This window comes from Symsagittifera roscoffensis, chromosome 5 (assembly GCF_963678635.1).
Source record: "Symsagittifera roscoffensis chromosome 5, txSymRosc1.1, whole genome shotgun sequence".
Classification (NCBI taxonomy): Eukaryota; Metazoa; Xenacoelomorpha; order Acoela; family Convolutidae; genus Symsagittifera; species Symsagittifera roscoffensis.
In genome coordinates, this window is record NC_087066.1 from 49,192,710 (window position 1) to 49,213,773 (window position 21,064).

At 38.0% G+C, this 21,064-nt stretch overlaps 2 protein-coding genes across 2 annotated transcripts in view; both read right to left on the reverse strand.

Moving 5' to 3' along the window:
- Nucleotides 1-21,064, reverse strand: part of LOC134846035 (nuclear envelope integral membrane protein 1-like) — a 240,495-nt gene that overhangs the window by 194,716 nt on the left and 24,715 nt on the right. The window lies entirely within an intron of this gene.
- Nucleotides 12,968-19,139, reverse strand: LOC134846489 (uncharacterized). The gene is made up of 4 exons (XM_063863866.1): nt 18,700-19,139; nt 14,729-14,822; nt 13,909-14,149; nt 12,968-13,131 (listed from the first exon to the last, which is right to left on the reverse strand). Exons 1-4 carry the CDS (start codon nt 19,029-19,031, stop codon nt 12,983-12,985), a joined length of 816 nt encoding a protein of 271 aa, XP_063719936.1. The 5' UTR covers nt 19,032-19,139; the 3' UTR covers nt 12,968-12,982.

The window sequence follows — 21,064 nt, forward strand, 5'->3', positions numbered from 1 at the left end:
TACATGGTGACCATTAGGTATAAAATTATACATGGTGACAATTAGGATTATTACATAGTGACCATTAGGTATAAAATTATACATGGTGACAATTAGGATGATTACATAGTGACCATTGCTGATCATTTAATACATGTTGACCATTATGATTTATGCCTAATGGTCATCCATGTATGACAACACCCCCCCCCCCCGATCCTAACGCACTATATGCATACTACTTATGTATGTATGTATTTATGTATGTATGTATGTATGTATGTATGTAATTATGTATGTATGTATGTATGTATGTAATTATGTATGTATGTATGTATGTATGTATGTATATATGTATGTATGTATGTATGTATGAATATATGTATTAAGGTAAGTATGTTTGTATCTATGTACGCATGTATGTATGTGTGTATCGATGTATGTATATATCTTTGTATGTATCTATGTATGTACGTATGCATATATCTATGTATGTATGTACGTAAGTATGTATGTATGTATGCCTAACTGAATAACATTTCAAAGAAGCAGGATAGGCTCAACCGTATGACTGCATTCATCCCAGAGTTCCCGTATAAAATAGTTTTGTGCTCTATCACTGATGGACGCACAAGAACTCTTTTTTAATAAAGAAGCACAAAACCGACAACTGATGTAGCATAATTGTTTTTGTAATCGGTTGACTTTTACTGAATCCCATTCTAGTATTATAGTTTGAGTGTTTGAAATTAAAAATACCAAAAAAAATTCCCGTAAAGTTAGATTAAGAGACTCAAAAAGTCAGAGTCTCTTTGCAGATTGCTTGCAATTTTTCATTGCTCTTATACATTGGTATGTATTGCTTACATAGCTGTAAACTTTGGAAATTAGATGAAAACTCATACGCGTTAAAGTTCTTAAAATGACCTCTGGTATAATTTTTCTCACTTTTTGAACTTTTTTTGCGATGAAAAAACCTGAAGAGTTTATCATTTAGGAATCCGGAATGTATGTGCCAGTAAGTAAAATTATCAAAAACTCAACAGACCTTGTTTCAGGTTTTCAAAATTGCGAAATCTAATGGACTGGTCACGATGAGTTTTGTCGCAGCCAATAAAAATCGAAAACCAAAAATCAGAACGGCCAAAGGAAACATTGCGAGAAAGTCAAGAAATTGAAATCTACTAACTCGAATGATCTCTGCTGAAGCGGAGCGCCAAAAACTCTCTGACAATATCAATGAGTGAAGAAGAAGATCTTTTTTTTTCCGGAAAAATGTAAGACCGAGAATTATCACGTCCAATTTCAACAACCAATTCCGTGTCCAAATGCGCGAGGTGAACAGGGGTAACTTGTAAATACGTCCACATTTGATCCAGGACCCTTCAAATGCCAGAGGAAAAGATAATACTCCCAACCTTTCCTTCTGCTGGTGTAGGCGAGGATCGCAAATGAAACAGAAGATTGGACTGATTGAAGCCACTTCTCAAAATGATAGCCGATGTTCCCTTGGTAAGAAGAAGGGCATTAGAGGTTGACCCAGCCTTGAGACAACTTAGAATGAGAAAAGATCTGCACAGTTAACAGATTCGATGGATCCGTGTGTGGTCAGCAGAAACGCTGCACTCTTGCTTTACACTGAGTTTGCCTTCTCATGGAAGGGAGGGAGCAGAAGAAGTTTTGAGCGGTTTTTGAGCGGTTTTTCTAGATAAAACGCTCAAATCTTGCGCGGTTTTTTTTGGACAAACCGTTCAAAAACCGCTCAAACCGCTCATTTTAAAGCAAGATTTGAGCGTCATTGTCTAAAAAAAACCGCTCAAACCGCTCAAATCTTGCTTCAAATAAGGTGAAAATTCTCGACTCGGGCATTTACTGCACCGCCTCGAATCCAACAAATGCTAGAGCATCTCTAATCAACAGCTTTCCGGTTAGGGTTTCTGACTTGACGTTAATCGCAATTTTAGACGTGACTTTCAGGCGCATTGCTCCTCTAGAGAATGGACCTATCCTTGGCATTTTCTTCCGTTTTTGTTCAAAACTTCTCGCTCTTGAAGACGTTGCATTGTTTCTCCTCCTTCTTCTGCTCCCTCCCTTCCATGAGAAGGCAAACTCAGTGTAAAGCAAGAGCGCAGCGCTTCTGCTGACCACACACGGATCCATCGAATCTGTTAACTGTGCAGATCTTTTCTCATTCTAAGTTGTCTCAAGGCTAGGAGTTTGTACCTCTGGATCAACCTCTAATGCCCTTCTTCTTACCAAGGGAACATCAGCTATCGATTTGAGAAGTGGCTTCAATCAGTCCAATCTTCTGTTTCATTTGCGATCCTCGCCTACTCCAGCAGAAGGAAAGGTTGGGATTATTATCTTTTCCTCTGGCATTTGAAGGGTCCTGGATCAAATGTGGACGTATTTACAAGTTACCCCTATTCACATCGCGCATTTGGACACGGAATTGGTTGTTGAAATTGGACGTGATAATTCTCGGTCTTACAATTTTCCGGAAAAAAAAAGATCTTCATCTTCACTCATTGATATTGTCAGAGAGTTTTTGGCGCACGGCTTCAGCAAAGAGCATTCGAGTTAGTAGATTTCAATTTCTTGACTTTAACGCAATGTTTGCTTTGGCCATTCTGATTTTTGGTTTTCAATTTTTATTGGCTGCGACAAAACTGATCGTGACAAAACTGATCGTGACCGGAGGTCATTTTCAGAACCTTACCGCATATGAGTTTTCATCTAATTTCCAAAGTTTACAGCCATGTAAGCAATGCATACAAATGTTAAAGAGCAAAGAAAAATTGCAATCAATCTGCAAAGAGGCTCTGGCTTTTTGAGTCTCTTAATCTAACTTTACGGGAATTTTTCTTAGTATTTTTAAATTTGAACACTCAAACTATAGTACTAGAATGGGATTCAGTAAAAGTCAACCAATTACAAAAACTATTATGCTGCATCAGTTGTCGGTTTTCTGCTTCTTTATTAAATAAGAGTTCTTGTGTGTCCATCAGTGATAGAGCACAAAACTATTTTATACGGGACCTCTTGGATGAATGCGTTCATACGGTTGAGCCTATCCTGCTTCCTCGGAATGATTTTCAGTTAGGCAGTTTTTGCATGACGGATACTAATCATTGAAACAACAGAAAACCCTAAATAAGTCACAAGATCCAAAAACGGAACCTTTTGGAAGCAGAAAAATAAAGAAAACAACTTCCCTGGATTTATTAGCGATGCCGTCGTCGGGTTTTTTCATCGCGGAGAATCTCAAGAAGGCAAGAAAAACAGTGCGCTAGACTTTTTATAGAAGTTTGCCGCAGAATAATTTCCGCATGATTTTTCTAAAATTCATAGCGATGAAAAGAATTGATACTAATGCTAAACACCAATGCCAAGTGGGAACCCATGTGCAAACTGACTCTCTGAGTTCAATGAATTTTTTTCATTTACCAATCAAAAGTCCTCTTCAGTTTTTTTTCTATCAAAATTACCTGAAACAGGACTCAAATGAGTTACGAAATGGCAAAAAGAGGTGAAGCAATTTTTGTTAAATTTTTATTGGCGGTTGCGATAACGGATAGAACCACGTAGATTTAATAGTGAAAACAATGCAGGTTTCAAAGACTTTAATTTAATATCGAAACCATCTTTTCTCTATAGCCTGAGTCGTATGGCTAACTGTATGCTGATGATAAAGGTAGAGAGAACTGACTCTCTTGTTATTTAGAACAAAGGTCACACAGGTTTGACCTTGAAAAAATTAATAACAATATCATAGTTATAGATAACAATATGAACATGATACCAAGGCTACAGTATTGTTACTGCAAATGTAATTGCAGTTGCTCTAGCGCATTCCCCGGTCGACAAATAAATTTCATACTATGTTATAAAATTTAAAAATATATATGAATTTGGTACTCAGTTTATTAAGTTTTAGATCAAAAGTTTCTATTGATTGAAATTTTTCATTTCACGTCTCTCTCATCGTGTTCTTCGCCAAATTGGAGTGGAACCCGCCACTCCGCGTTCCAGGACCAATTCATCTCCAATGTTTTGCTCCAGAATTTTCTTCTGATTAAATGCTTTTCCAGAAGGCCAAATTTCGTTCAATTGAATTTTTCGGGTCAGGTTTAAATGTTGCCAATTGGATACGATATGCTTCTAATGCGGCCTTGTTAAGATCCATGATATCGTCTTTTGAGGAGATTAGCTTTACCGAATGTTTGATTGGCTCCCCGTATCTACTTGGACCTTTGGTTGCTCTCCCACTCCGTCGCACGGAGGTTTCTCCCTACCCTGATTCATCTGACAATCCGGGCGGATTAATATAATCTTTGTCGTCCACCGCAGCGTCTCTGGATGTTAGTATTTTCTCTGCCGCTGGTTGCACTCCCCTTTCTAGCACTTGATCTACCATTTTGTTTCAATCCGCTGGTGTGAAACGTCTCCAGAATTGTTTCAGGCGACGTGTAACGCGAAATCTCTTTTGTTTTTATAGAGGTATTTTTCTGCAGCGTCGATGTCGATGGTGAAACCACTGCTGGGCTTGGTGAGCACGCTATATCTTGATGTTTGCCTTCGGCTACATTCGCAATTTTATTCCGAGAGGCCTCCTGATTCGATTGTTTCTTGTCTTTCTTTCCCCCATTCCACTTTGTGTTAGTCGACTTAGTTAGGGGACCCGTCCCGCATTGTTGGGTTTTGCTCTTTTTACCGCGAAGTTCAAACCCCCGCCCACCTTAGTATCCTTAGACGTTACCACTGTCTGACTATCTTGGAATTTACTTTTCGCTTCGTCTGGGCCTGCACTTGCTGCTGTGGCAGTATTTCATCTTCTGACCAACTGTCCTCGTTTTTTCCCGGTCCTCGACTTTTCTTTGTGACTTCTTTCTTAGTTTCTTTTTGGCTTCTTCCCCTGTCGGAAACCTACGTTGAGCCGCTGTGTCTTAGACCTTGACCTTAGCTTCTTTGGCAAAATCACTTTTCCGGTAGACTGCCCCCGCAGCTGTTTTGACTGTGGACACTGTTTCTCAGGTTTATTTTCCCTTTAACGGGTTTGTTTGTGCCTTGCCACTTCTTCGCCCTTCGTCCTTTTGTAGCAGTATGGGGTACTACTGGTTCTGACTTACATTGTCCTCTGGCTTGTCTTCAATGAGCCCGCGCTCCCACGAATATAGCAATTCTTTGCGTAGCTCCGGGTTTATGGTGCCTGTTTTGTCAACAATGCGCCTGATATCTTTGGCAGGTGTGTCTTTCTAGTCTGTTTCCATCTGGCATTTGCCTCTAGCAGTTCTTTTAGTGCTCGTGCTCTGACCCAATCCTTTGCTGATTCCACCTGTTGTTTGAATAGGGGACTTACGTGTCGACTGTTCTGACCCTTACGGACAATTTTCAATCCTTCCCTTGATTGGTCAATTCGCCGTTTGAAATGCGAAGCTGTAAGCGCTGATCTTTCTAAGTGTTCTTTATCTAAACGATCAGAATTTTTTTTTTTAAATTTATCTTTTAGAATTTTAAATTCAGTTTTTGGTAGTCGATCAAAGTGAGCTCCGAACGGCAAGCGTTGTATAGTTTTTTGTTTGCTTTTGTTTGCATAAGTCAAAACTTGTCAAAAGAAGAAAGTTTTTACAGTAAAAACACCAGATGAAAAAAAGTTTTTAACATCATTAACAATCTATAGGTGGAGATTGGTTTATGTCCTTACAGATCGTCTAAGACTGATCCCCATCTGAGATCTCGAATTATGGTACTAAGACACAGTTTTATCGATGTCACATTTTCGTCCAACAGCATAACCCCCAATCTTCTCTTGATGGTTTGAATCGTTCGTTCAACCAATCCGCAACCTTGATGGTCCCCTACCGGACAGAACTTTTGTTCTATGTTGTTTTCTGAACAATATTTTTGCATTGTTTTACCCTTAAACCCAGAAAATTGGCTCTTATTGATTCGGGTTTTCCGTGCGTGTCGATGTACGAACGAAAAAATTTTTTTGACGGTCGGTTCTTTTGGTTCGGGTATTCCGTGCGTGTCGATGAAAGAACGAAGAAATTTTGTTGACGATTTTCCCCCTGTTGATTTTGTTATTTTTACCGAACGGAATTTCGAATACCTATCTAAAGCTACCAATACGAATACCTAGCTGTTTTCCTTTTATGATCTTCCAGAGGGCCTGTATAGTCCAGTTGTACCTCTTGACTTGGCTGCGTTAGCAGCGGAAGAGGTTTACTATCGTTTTTGGGTATGTTGTATTTGGCATTCTTAACATAGCGCGAGTAACTTCTACATTCCTCTGCTAGATTGACAATGTCTTTGTGCATGTGTGGCCACCACAGGTACCTCGAAACATCTAGCATCGCTTCCTGACCTGGGTGACCACGGTGAATCCTCTTCAAGGCTGCTTGCCGCAACTGCCCTGAGACTGCCAGCCTGTTATCCACCAGTATGCAGTCATCCACCACTGACACTTGGTGCCGATTCGTATGCGGCCCCATAAGTTCGAAACTATTGCGAACGTTTCTCTCTATCACTCGGCGAAGCCTGTCCATCGAAGGATCCTCAGTGATTAACTCCGCCAGAAGACTTCTATCGAACAACTTTGTGAGATTATCTAGGCTTTCTCCCTTGTTTCGCTCCGCTTGACGAAATTCGTCTCTCCTAGAGTTGTGATTGGCTCTTCTCCCCCTGATCACACTGACTTCTGGGCTTTCCGCAGTTAAATCCACTTCAACTATCGGCGATCTGTATCCTTTGGAGCTATTGTCAACCTCTTGGTCTTGTTGCGCTCGGCTTTGCATTTCTGTTTGTGCTTTCAGCTCTAGCCCACTTCTCGGGTTATCCTTTCTTTCTGCCCCCATGAGGTCCCAGAATGAGATTAGCTTCGTCATAGCAACTAGTGGCCTGCCAGATGATGTTCCTGTCTCTTTATTATGTTTAATGTACCTATACATTGCTCGCCACTCAACCTGTGCTATGTCTGAATCCGAACTGTCAGAGTCCTGTCTACTGCACGCTTCTCTCGTCACCATTCTGGTTCGTGAAAATGTTTTCTCTGTCACCTGTTCTGTCATCTCTTCCCTTTCTTCGTATTGTCTTCTATTTATGATCTTCACCGCTTTCTTCGATTTTCGTGGCCCCGACTGATTTTTGTCTATTTTCACTGCTTTTTCCGACTGATTTTTTGTTTTATTTTTGCAACTTTTGATACCTGAATTTATGACCGACTGTTTAGTACGAGAAATCTTGTTTAGTGTGTTTTGTTCGTTTTGTTCTTTTTGAGGACGTGAGTTTTGACCGTTTTCGTTCTGGTCGAGCTTTGTCTGGTTTTGAACAAATTGGTTGCTATAGCAACCGTGTGATGAGTCGTCTTTACAGTGGCTAATATTGTTTCTTACTCCAGAATGATCCAGTATATTTACATTAACTTTCCCGTCTACATTATTTAGCCGACTGTTCAAACAGTCGAGTGCCTTATGAAAGTCCTCGATTGATGTTACAACAAATCTTTCATCTATTTTAAATTCAGGCCATGGGTCGCCATTTGGTTCCCTTGACAGATAATCAACGATACCCATATCCTTGCCAGGTATATGAGTAACCTTAAATTGGTAAGGTAAAAATATATCTACCCACCTAGTGAGTCTAGATTGATAACTTTTGTTTGATCTATTTTCCCCCAACTCGGATTTTAAAGCTTTATGGTCTGTTGCTATAACAAATTCTTTGCCCAAAAGGTAATGTTTAAACCAATCTACCGCCCATACTACTACAAGCAGTTCGAGCTCGTTTGTGGAGTATTTTTTTTTCTTGGGTATTCAAATACCGCGAGGCGATTGCTATCGGTACCCACTCATTCTGCTCTGAATTCTGTTCAAGGGTTGCCCCGAGACCACTAAGGCTTGCATCACACTTTATCCGAGTTTCTCTTGAAGGATTATAATAATTAATCGTAGCCATGTTAGCTACCGCGTTTTTAATATCCTCAAATGCTAATGAATGTTGACTGTCTCGTTCAAATTTTTTCACTGGTAATCGAATGTTTTTCATCTTATTTTTTTCGTTCTCCTCTCTTAACAAGGGTCGGAGTTTATCCGTTAAGCTAGCTGCGTTCGGAATAAACTTAGATAGATGGTTAATACTACCCATGAAAGATCTAAGTTGTTTCCAAGACTTAGGTGGTTGAATGTTTGATATTGCTTCTGTTTTCGTGATTCAAGAAAAACAGTGCGCTAGATTTTATAAAGAAGTTTGCCGCAGAATAATTTCCTTATGATTTTTCTGAAATTAATAGCGATGAAAAGAATTGATACTAATGCTAAACACCAAGGCCAAGTTGGAACCCATGAGCAAACTGACTCTCTGAGTTCTCCGTTTTTTTGTTTCCCAATCAGAATATCTCTGTAGTTGATTCTATCTATTACACCCTTGTGCTTATAAAATTTATACAGGTGTCTTACTCGGAATCGAATAACGTAAGCTGTTTGATAGCTTTTCTTCTCAAAATTGATTTATTTTATCTGCATATATATTATGTTGCATTAAAATAGTTTTCTTGCGTTTAGTCTTCGTGGAATTTATTTTCAGCCCTTTCTGAGTCGTAAAAAACAATTGTTCTAAGAGAAATACAAACATTTTTGTGCTGGAACTGTTTTTATCCAAATCCAGTCAAGCAATTGTTTGGTTGTTTCTTCGACGAAACTCAGAAGACAACTTACCAGAGGATTTTTAATCGAATAAAAAAATTCAAGCTTTCAAAAAAGTGTCTGCTTTTTTAGCTTTTGGATTATGAATTTTTATGTCTTTGGAGCTGACAAAAGTTTAGGAAGACACCTGGGCATTCGACCAAATTCAACTAAAGAGAACTAAGCAACCGACTGAAAAATCTACTCTGTCGCAAGTTGGAGTTTTGCACGCTTGCGATACAATAAAACTTTGCGTTTGGGATAGTGAATTGAAAACAAAAAAGGAAGTCAGTTTTTTTTGAAAACCCAAACTGGACAATTACTTGGAAACATAACTTGAAAAAAGTTTAACTCCAAACAAACATCACCAACAAAAATTTTAAGAAGTTTTGCTTTAGATTATGTTCATCCATTGGGAAACATATACCGATAAACAACTAAGGCAACAAAAGTCAGCCCGACCAATGTTGAAGCGAAAACAAAACTGTTATCGTGAAAAACATTTGAGCTTTTTCCTCTCTAAACTACACAGCATTGGTTGACTAAGTCATTATAACCTGAACCAAAACTATTTAACCGAAAAAAAATGAAAACTAAATAAATAAAATGAAGATTATCAAAATCAGACTTACTTGGTAAAATTAAGAACAAGAGAACTTTTATTTATGGTAAAAACTGTAGAACTGTTCAGCTCAAAAAGAAGTCCATATTTGAAAAACAAGCCAATAAAGTACCGTAACAGCTTAAAAATCGCTGAAGAAACTTACGAATCTAGGACAGAAATCACGAATCCTTGTGATCCAAGTCAATAATTTATTTTTTTTTCTAGACATGTACTCGAAAAAAAAAACATAATACTTGAACTGAACGTTGGTAGTTTTATGTAATTTTTAAGTACAGCATTTCAGCTATCTGCACTTCAAATTTTCTATTTTCACCAAATTAACCATTCTGTGGAAACTGATGTAAATTTTTAACAAAAATTCAAATTTAAAACACCTGGGCAATCGACTAGAAATATCTGAAACGCTTAAGAAATTATGTGCTTTTACATTTAAAAAACTTCATGAATTTTAATACGAATTCTCAAAATACCTGTTTAGTGCATAGGCTCCCGTGGTTACATTTGAACAGAATGCTATAAAAACTTTAAAAAACATCAAAATTGGAGTGTTTTTGAACGTAAATAGAACTAAAAGCCTTCTGGTTGATATTTCATTTCCAAAAAAAAGGCTAAAAATAGATGATTTCTTTTTCAGACCAGGGTGTGCGTACTTCCGTTTTTTAGAATTAAATAGCGAAGGATGGATGAAACCAGGGGCGGATTTAGGCGGGGGAGGGAAGAGCGGACCCCCCCCCCCCCCCCCCATCAGGGATTCCACCCCCTGCCGACCCAAAGGGTCCCCCCTTTGGTACTTTTTACGAAACCCATTTTTGGCCGACTGACCTTAAAATTTTTCGAAAGGCGCTTTTGGCGGCAATATATAATAACTTTGAGGGGGAGCGCACGCCAAAAAACGCGATTTTTTTTGTCAAAATTTTCAAAAAAGTGCCCAAAAACGGCTTTTTTGACCTGTTTTTTCAAAAAATTGCTTGCCTGTTGCGCAGAAAGTTTGGCAAAAACAGCGTCTTTTTAGTGTTTTAGGAGAGCTCGTAAAATCAATTTGGTCGACTTAAAAAAACCGAACATTTTTTGAAAATCCGAATCCACCCCCCCCCCCCCCCCCTCGAGAAAACCCTAGATCCGCCCGTGGATGAAACTGAAACTCTACACTTGGAAAATTTTGTATTTTTACATAGAACACTTGAAATTTCATTGGCTCTCGTGGTTTTTTTACAAGTTTTATTTCACACAAAAACTGGACGATAAAAGGTCTCAATTTCGAAAAAATTAACAATAAAAAGTTTTTAATGGATTGATATCAATAAATCAAATACGATTGAATGTGCACCGAGGTATCTAGATTCTTTTCAGCATCTATTTCAACAACCAGCATGAGTGTTGGAAATTGCCAGGTGATCTAACTTGATTGAAAATGTCTGTTTTTGGATGACTTCAGAGCCCAAAAATGCTGCTGGCATTGCGAATGTACTCGGTGTAATTATTGAACAGGTTCAGTTGGATGTTTCGGTGCAGCTGCACAAACTCGAACAACTCCAAGTCGAATTTGTTCAGCTCCATTACCAACTGTCTCTCTTCTGACGTCATTTGGTGGCAGTACTTTTTGGTCTGCATGCGGAAGTGGGACAGGTACAATCCCAGGTTGAACCCAAACCTTCCAGTTTTCATCCAATGAAGTCCAGTGATTTCTTCTTTTTCCCAACTTGAATGCATAAATGCGATGTTTACAATTTTAAGAAAATAATGTTACGCGAAGAATCTTTCGAGAGGGGGCGGCTATTTTTGGCGAAAACTATATTAGGCGAAAATAAAAGTTTTAAAGTTAGGCGAAAATTTGATTAAAAAAGAGTACATTTTAGAAGAAACTGTATGTGAGTACTAACGCATTTCCTTGACATACAAAACGCACGTGCTGCGAGCTTGCCAACAGAGGGTAGGACTCTTTACGAATATAACAGCCGGTTATCCCACTGGCGACATTGAACCAACAAACGGCTTTGTACTCTTTAACCGCTTCTTGTTAGTGTCGCCTGGATAAATAGAGGGATTTTTGCTAAAATATTCACTCTTATTATCAAAATTTTCGCCTAAATTTAACACTTTTATCTTTTATTTATGCTTTATATCAGGGGGTATTTTCTCGAGGGGGGTATTTTCAAAAATTTTCGAAAATTTTGTCTGCCTTTTTTTTTAGGTCGACCGATCAACCGAATTGTTTTTCCGAGCTCTCCCAAAGCACTAAAAAGACCCTGTTTTAGTTAAATTTTTGGCGCTGCAGGCTCCAATTTTAAAAAACAGGCCAAAAAACGCTTTGTACTATGGAAAAATAGTACAAAGCGGGGACCCTTTGGGTCGGCAGGGGGTCGAATTCCTAAAGGGGAGACGTCAGCCCCCCTCCGCTTCCCCCTAAATCTGCCCCTGCTTTATATAGTTTTCTTCTAATATATACAGCCCCCTTTCGAGAGTAGTTGCAAAACCAATCCAATGTTGTTCAATTATCTTACTGTTTCTCAGATGGTTTAATAAAAATAGGGTCTTCTTCTAAGCAAATTGACTAAAAAGAGAAGTTTTGAGCAAAGTTAGGTAGCAATAAATTGATATACGTGAGAAGGGTAAGAAGAAATAACTATAACCCAGAGTGTGTTTTTCTACGCAATTTTAGGTAGCTCAAAGCAACCTCGCGAAGTTTTAGCATACTAAAAATCTTTCAGTTCACATTTCAATTCCAAAAAGATGTTTGAACATCGATTTCTTTTTTAGGCCAATGTCTTTTCATTTTGACAAAAACACTTCATTTTATTTTTAGCAATGTGCGAATAACTTTGAAAAAAAATTAAAAAGATTAATTGTTTTTGTTGTTTTTTCTACACCCCCCCCCCCCCCCACCAACAAAAAAATGAAAATGTTTAAACATAAAATCTTGGTGGAGTTTTTGCGCTAAAATTTGTGAAATCTTTTCAAAAAAGGCTTCCTGAGACTTTTTTTGATATATCTTGACGACAAAAGGCTATTAAAACAAATTAAAGATTGTTCGGCCAAAAGTGATTATAGTAAAATAGTCTTAAGAAGGTGACCCTTTCTGTAACGAGGGCGTCAAATTCCTGAAAAGAAGGTCGTCGGCGTCCAAAAAATTTATGCTAATTTATGCTAATTGTATCCTAATCAAGAAATCACTGAACCGTAGTAAGTTGTTATTCGTTGCATCGGGAAAAAATCGTTGGCTAATAGTGTTGAAATCTTCCCTCATGTTTTCGTAGAAAGCGACGAAGTCCACTTTGTTCACGACATTGTCCTTCGCCTTTTTCAGGGCCTCCCGAGTTAATGCGTCTGAATTGGACCCCTTCGAATGGCTCTTTTCCTCTTTTCCTCTCAAACAGAACTTTGAGAAAAATGAAACACGCCGTTTCCTATCAAAAAGAATGGCTTTGTCGAAATGTAACCCAAGTTCAGATATCTTCATACAATAAAACACTCCATTTTGTTGGAAAAAAGGTTCAGGTGAAATAACATTATGAGCAGTGTGAAATTGAACCTGTAAAAAGCTGATATTCGTTCTTCTGGTGTTCAAAACCGCACTAAAAAAGTGAATCAAAAGAAGTGAAAAACTCATGTGAACAAAAACATTTCTTAATTGTGTCCATGAAGTGTTAGCATGAGATGAGCTGATAGGTTTTTACTATTCTAACCAGCTTTCACAAAACTACATAATAAAATTTAAACTCGAGAGGATTTTTTGTGAAAAAGAGCCCTTTAAGTTAACTGCAGAAGCCAGTTGCCACGTCATGTAGTTCCTCGTCAGCATTCGGAGTCTGTGGTCTTTGGCGGATAAGAACTTCGTCAGAGTAATATCTGTTGAAACAGTAAAATGATTCCATTTGATAATTCTCTCTTTTGTCTGCCTGATTGCATCCTAAGATGAGTCTGGTGAAATTTCGTGACCTTCATTTTTTGAGCAGTCTATTTCCAAAAAAAGTACAAAAACAGAACAGAAAAGTAAAAAGTCTAAGAATCTTACAGAATTGATAACGTTTTAAACACAGCAAAACAAAACAACTTCATGAAGTTAGTTTTTAACCTCTTTTTGAGTCTCGTTTGTCGGACAAAATGAGATGGGACTGGATTGCTATCTAATAGGGTCATTTCCGAAAAAGTACACTGTATGTTTGTCACGCCATACTTTTTTCTATTTTCAGCCAGAATGGCTCTTTCAACTACTGAGTCCTATAGTGAAGTTAAGCTTTTTGTAATCTCTAAGGTCTCAATAGATCGTACAAATTCTAAAAATTGAGATTGGTTAGAAATAATTTTGTTCTGTATGTTTTCAAATTGGTATCTGTGAATTCGTCAGGTTTTACTAAAAGTAAAGAAAGTGTTTTTAAGCAAACGATATAAAGCAAGAGGCATTAATATAAATGAAATTTTTAAACCAGAAAATAAGAAACTTTAAGGAGTAGATACTCCTTACTACGTTCCCGGGGGGGGGGCATGGGGCTGGGTAAGGCTGTAGTGTTGGCTAATAAGGAAGATTCGTAAAAGCACAGTATGCCTTGAAGTAAAGGAAAAACGCCAGATGTAACCAAAAATCAGAATTGTTCAAAAGGCTCTAAAATGTTGCCTTGTACTCACTACAATCAGTTGGCAGCCCGAATGTAGCAAGTCTGTTGCACGTTTTAAGCGAGTAGTCCCCGTCATTGGTGAGGAACTTGAACAGACTTCCTATTCGCTCACAGGGGTGTCTAATAATGGTGAACACTTTGGTAGAAGTCTTCTGTGGGTCGAACTGTTCCAGGTATTGTTCTATGAGTTGGAAACCGAAGAAGCCTTTCACCACCCGCACCCACCCTTCCTTCCAATCGCACACCACTGACTGCAAACAAAAGACGTGAATCAATTTGACAAATCGCAATCAAACATTTCTAAAACAAAACGCCAGATAAAATTTCGTCCTCTATTTTCACCGGACAATTTTTTTGCCAAACGAATTGAGAGAACAAAGCTCGTCAAACAGACACCGTTAGCAGACAAACTTAAGAGGGAAGCTTTTCAGATAAGTGTTTGAATCGCCCGAGATTAACCGACTCCTGATTAAGTTTTCCGTTTTTGTCATTGTGGGGTTGCCTCTCAAAAGTGCACCCAAAGACAAAGTTGTTCTTCACCTTCGCTGGTTGCATTGCAACAAAAAACCATGTGACACCCCGTAGTGGACTTTGAAAGGGATCAATCGCTCTTATCGCCGCACATTTAGAACATGACTTGCCCTTTTGTCTTCTAACTTACCTTCATTTGGCCGTCGAATAATTGCTGTACTTTTTCCAGGAACGTCTTAAGGTTTTAAAGTTAATTGAAAACTTAGGCTTTAGAAGGCGGAAGGATCTTTTGCTTCATAATGGTAGTTTTCCTAATTAAGACATTGTATTTTCAAAATCAATAGGCACTGAGTACTTACTTTTACAGAGCAATTTTTGTGAGATGATTTCCCAAGTTGGAGCTGCAGATAAAGACTAGGATTGAAGGGCGCATACACTTTTGACTCCCATGTGCTGCACAGTCGGACCAATTTAAATTCTGTCAAATCATTATAGATCTCAAGAATTCACCGCTCTCGCCACTCAAAGAGCGCATATTTTTGATCAGCAACTTCCGCAAGTTTACCGAAAGGGGACTTTTTTTCTTTTGTCCAAAGTGGGTCTATGTTTTGCTGTTTCAGAAGAGATAAGCATTTTTTCCACAGGAGCGAAAATGTTTTACAAATTTTTTGAAAAAAAGTCTTTCGGAATAAATAACTATGTGTAAATATAGCGTTAATAAGTTAATAAGAGCACTTTAAAAATTTTTAAAAAAATTGAGTTTGGAGAGAAAACAAAACGCGCATCATTCAATTTCCGAACATGGAAGCGCCTAAATAGCATGCTCGATATATAGTTTGCGTCTTGCCTATATCATTCAACGAACCTGATTGTAAGAAGAGTTCTGTGCGCTTATGACGATAGTAAAAGCATTGTCCAATTTTTTGGGTTTCACACTTGCGTTTGCTTATCCGTATTCCATTCTCTTGTGGATTCGTTTGAATAGATTTTTGTTGGCCGATTTTCCTCTTTATAATTGTTCCAAAGGTGATTTCAGTTTGTTTCTGTTTTTTTTTTTGTATAAGATTCGGTTGAATAATATGGTTTTGGAAAATTATGGTTTTGACCATGGATTGTTTTCAAGAAACACGTAGAAGTTGCCTTTGTCGCAAAAGATGCTGCATTTAGATTTCTGCTGTTAGCTTCAATTGAGTTTTCCCGCTGAAACTAAGCGTGATTGACAAAAAAGGCATAATTCTAAGTATAATATGTGAATTTAATGTCTGTGTATGCAGTGTTTTTGCTCTGTTGTTGTGTATTTTTTGCTAGTTACAAACTCCACTGCGGTAGGACTTTTCGGAGGAATCGATTGGATTTTGAGGATTCAGAGGAATCAAAAGGTTTTGCCTGAAATGGATATTAATTTATATAAAAGATCGTAAACAAAAGGTCAAAGAAGCCTGTCAGCCAGAGAATTTTTTTTTAAATGTATGGGGTTTCACAGGGATCGATTTTGGGTCCGATTTTTTCACAATGTTTATAACGCCCATAGGACACTTCTTTAAATCTTTAAACTTGGAGTATCAGGCATTCGCCGATGACACATTAATGTTTATAAACTTTGATACACTGTCGTGCTTCGGAAACATTACAGAAAGAATTCAAAATTACAGCAAGAATTCAGCGCATTGAAGCTCAAAATCAACCCTGATAAGTCAGAAAATTCTAGCGAAATCGAAAAAAATACCCTAGATCATAGATCTATAGCGCTCAATGGAACAGAAGTGAAGTATGTTCATGAACTCAAAACCCTAGGTATCAAAATTGAATCAAGTCTACCATTTTCATCAAAAATCAATTCAATATGTAATCACTGTTACTTCAAACTAAGACAAGTATGCAGAGTTAAGTTTTACTTAAGCTTCGAAAACCGAATATTCCTGTTCAAAACTTTGCGTTTGCTTATCCGCCTTGACCGCCTTGACCGCCTTGACCGCCTTGACCGCCGTAGACCGCCTTGACTTCGGTAATGTCATTTTGAATGGCATCACTGAAATCATTGTAGTCAAATTCCAGCGTGTTCAAATGCAGCAAGTGGATTCATCTTCGAATTATCCAAATTTGGATCCTGTCGAGAATATTTGTACAGTTTGCACTGGCTGCCCGTTGTAGAAAGGCTTACCATTAATGCGTTATAAAGTTTTTTACGGTTTACCAGTTCCAGGCTATTTGAAGAATATTACAGTCTTAAGCCATCAGGAGACACTAGAAAAATTGAAAAACTGCAAATTTAATTCAAAAAATGCAAAATAGCTTTTGGAAACAGAGCACTTTCAGCAAAAGAGCCGCTTCAGTGGAACAACCTACCAACTGAGTTAAAGGAGATCCGAGATAAAACGTTCTTCAGACAGAGGCTCAAAACTTGTCTTATTGGATCAGTTTATCACCTAGACTAATTTTCAGGTCTGAAAAGAATGCCAAACAGAAAAGCCGGAAGAATTGAAGCGATAAATTCTATGGTCCGCAAACTAAACTGTATCGTTCTAATGAAGCATAGGCCATACCCCAAAATTATCGAGATCTCAGTACCCAAGAGATGTCCGAATTGCGTTCTTGGTTTCTCTCGTATTTATGCTGTTTAGTCGCGCAATACTCGCACTATCTCATGCTCGGGTGGCACTATTGCCACCATGTGCACTGGAAAGGTCATGCATGAACTGAAGCTCAGGATCATTCAAAATGTAGTAATTATGGGAGGCTTATATAGATTATGTAACAATCTGTTCAATAAGACGTCAAAACCGTTGAAGAGCACTGTAGTGGTTTCTGATGAATTGCATTATTTAATCATAGTCCTAGAGTTCAATGGTTTTTGAAATTATGGAACTTATTATTTGAAAAGGAAAATACGCAACCGTGAGTAAAGTCAATGACTGCTACAAAGATATCGCCAGAGGGCTAAGAGTGCCATATTTCAGCCGTCAGAGGAAAACATCTGAATCTACCCTAATCTGTCCCGAACAAGGGAGCTAGCGGCTGATTCTGAAATTTTTTTCCAGAAAAGCGAGCGAAATTTACGAGTTTTTAGAATGTAAACAGGTCCAGACCGAAGACTTATCATCAAGAATAACACGTCACGTTCTCCAGAGCAGAAGTGCATCCGCTAAACCCAGCTTAGCGTCGAAGATTGAATTAAGAGAACCAGATAATGGGTTGAAGATCTCAACTTACAGCTGGGTCCAGATTAGGGCCGAAGAATTTCCTTATATGGAACCACACCTGAGCGCAAAAGAGGTGGGTAAATTAAAACTCTGATGATGATGATGGATTGTTTTGATTCGGCCTTTATAGATTTCTTAATATCGGGCAATTCAAGATGCCTTTTTCTTTTCTTCGCTTTGAAAATCTGAAATATAGCTATGTGCAGCAGCGGATTTAGGAGGGGGGAGGGGGGCCGACGCTTCATTTCAGGAATTCGACCCCCTGCCGACCCAAAAGGTCTTCCTTTGTACTGTTTGAGATATCCACTTTTGGACGACTGACTTTCAAATTTTTCTGATGGGCAATATCCAAAAAGTGCCCAAAAACTCCTTTTTTGGCCTGTTTTTTGAAAAAACTGCCATCGGCGCAGAAACTTTGGTCAATATAAGGTCTCTAGAGTGATTTGGGAGAGCTCAGAAAATCAATTTTGTCGACCAAAAAAAATAAAAAGGTTGAGAAAATTTTTTTGAGAATCAGCCCCCCACCTATCGAGAAATTCCTAGATCCGCGTCTAGCTGCGTTTTAACGCCGACAGTTTTTGATGTTCAGGCGCGAATCAATATTTTGGATTTTCTCGAGGGAGGGAGGCGGATGTGCACAAGTTTGCGAAACTTTTGTCGAACTTTTTTTTCCAGGTTGCTGGCCAATTTGATTTTTGAGCTTTCTCAAAACACTATGAAGGCCTTGCTCTGGTGAATACTTCTGCGCCGCAATTTTAATTTCTGAAAATTTTTTGAAAAAGCTGGCTAAAATTAAAAGGTTAGACACCTTTTAGAAGACGCCTCTTAGAAAATTTTACGGCGAGTTAGCCAAAAGTGAATGTCATAAAATAGAACCAAAAGGAGGACCCGTTGGGTTGTCAGAGGGTCGAATTCCTACAGAGAGGGAAGCCCCCGCCACCAGAGTAGGCGGAGAATTGGGAGAGGGAAGCCCGTTCACTTGAGCAAAAGAAAGTCCCCCCCCCCCACCCCCAACCCCCACCCACTAAGTTCACTAGTGCTGATTTTAGTTGGCAGTGGTGTGGTGACTCAGACCATTGCGAGGTTGCTGTAAACTATTGGGGCTATTTGCTTGTCGGTTAAATTGGTCCCTGTAGTCGATCAGCCGATCATTTTCATCTCCGATCAAGGTAGTCTGAGTGGAATCCGCCGTTGTCCTGGGAATATGCAGCCACAGGATTTTGTCGCCCTCTTGCGGCAACTGCACTTTCGTACTTTCCAGATATTCCAGAAGCGAAGATTTCCGGATGGCAAACTGGACGTCTTCCACTCTTTCAGCTACTGTCCTTCTCCGGAATACGTGGAGGAGGTAGCAAGCAGGTAGCAGATGGACTAGAATAACTGAAAGCAATAACACATTTTTTTTTAACTTCAGCTTCCGCAGTAAAATTGAACAAATTTTGGTCGCGGGAAACTGAACCATTTTTTTGTAATCTGAATGCAAGCTCTATTTTCAACTGATCAACTTTTTAATGATAAACTGCAGAAAAAACGAGCTTGTTATTAACGTCGTTTTACATACTAAGTTATTATTTACCAATACGTGTTTTGTCTTAAACTGCTATAGTGTGTGTCAACTAAACTCTCGCTGCAGAACACAGCTATGCATAAACTTTGAGCAAAAAGTAAAGTCTATCCGAACTACAAAAACTCTTTGAGGGGCGGTTTTTTTATTTAGTCAATTTTTAGTAGTTATCACCAGAAAGAATTTTTTTTTAGCTGGAACTCAAATAAAAAAAAGATAATTCTTCTGTGATTTTTTTGAAAAAAAAAAACATTATAATCGTTTGAATTTGGGACTACTTCGATAACTATAAATAAAATTGGGATAAATAACTTATTTTGTTAAACTGAAACGTCAGCAGCAAAATAAAACCTTCCAAATTGAAGTGATGCAAACAATTTGCTCTTATTAATACGTTACCATGCGACTTGGTACTTCACAAGACCTGAACGTTCTAACTGCCATCTATCGTTGATTGTCAACTTTTTGTTTTAAAAACTCTTGTAAAATGTTTTAAGGAAAAGATAAAACCCTTCAAAAATTTCTGAAGTTTTGTATTTGTTATCCCCCAGGAGCTACTTGGGGGGAAATAATAAAAACAAAGTTTTTAAAATATATTTAAGAATTCTTCATTTCTTTGGAACAAAATACTAAATTTTTGTAAAGTTGGCGATCAACGATTGATGGCAGTTGGAATGTTCAAGTCTTTGCCCTGCCAAACGAACAATCCTGTTTGAAAAAAGTAGTTGTCAAAAAATGACGACTTGTTGTAAATGGATGGTTGAGTGAACAAGATACTGCAGCATTTTCAACCTAAAAGAAGCCATTTGATAATAATTTGGTGAAAAAATGACCTGTCAACTGAACAAAAAACGTTTCCTAATCAATTTTAAAGCCAATTTATTGTTCCGACTTTCGAAGAAAGTGAGGAATATACATGCCTGCTGTGGTTTTCTTGGGTCAGACCAAGTTTAAAAAGATGAAAGCATATGGATTTCAATCCGGATATGTGAGGAGTTCCAGTCGATTATGCTTGCACTAGACTAATATCGGTTAGCAAGGTTGTTCACATAACTTTAATAGTTTCAATACGCTAAATTTTTATGCGTGGCAAATCATCCGAACTCATAATTGTTCCAAATTGGAATGAGGTCATCTTATATTTATCAAAAAAGTTACATTCAACTATTAGCAATTGCATTTGACTTAAATGATTTAAATTGATATTAATTGTAAGTCACAAGCCGACAATTAAGTTTTTTATTAAAAAAAAGGGTTGATGTGAAACTACAAAACTTACAACCAAAGTGTTTTGAAAAGCAAATTTTAAGTTGTTCAGTTGAACTGAAACTTAACTCTAAAAAACGTTATGAACAACAAAAGAAAGATAAACTAAAGAACAATTATTTGAGTAAAACGACAGCGAGTATATAACAAATAAGCTTTTTTTCAAAATAATTTTCCATATCTATATGAACTGAAAAATCCCTCCGTCATTTGCCAGTTGTATCTTCATCAGCTAGGACCTTCCTTACTTGCCAAAATATCTATTTCAATTTGCAGCCAAGCATGCCTTTTGATAAAATTATCTACTTTCTACATTAATTCAGTCAGTTGTGTTTTTTAAGAACGCAAACTTTTGCACTGAACTTGAGAATTCTGCCAACTGTCGATAGTTAAAACTTGCAAAAAAAGGTTTGTCTCGGCTCTCTCGGTCAATTTCAGAGTGAAAACTAATATCACAAACGCACAGATCAAAAGCGAACTCCGAATCAAATTTTCATCGCAGCAGCTAGCTTCAGGCTGTGGAAAACGCTAATTCGCTACTTGAATTAAGATGTAAAGAAAGAAACAACTGTTTATAATATAGACAATTTTTTTAGGTGAAATCCGAAGGTGTCAAACAATCCGAAGGCCAACCACCTGCCAAAGATGTCTATCAATAAAATGAA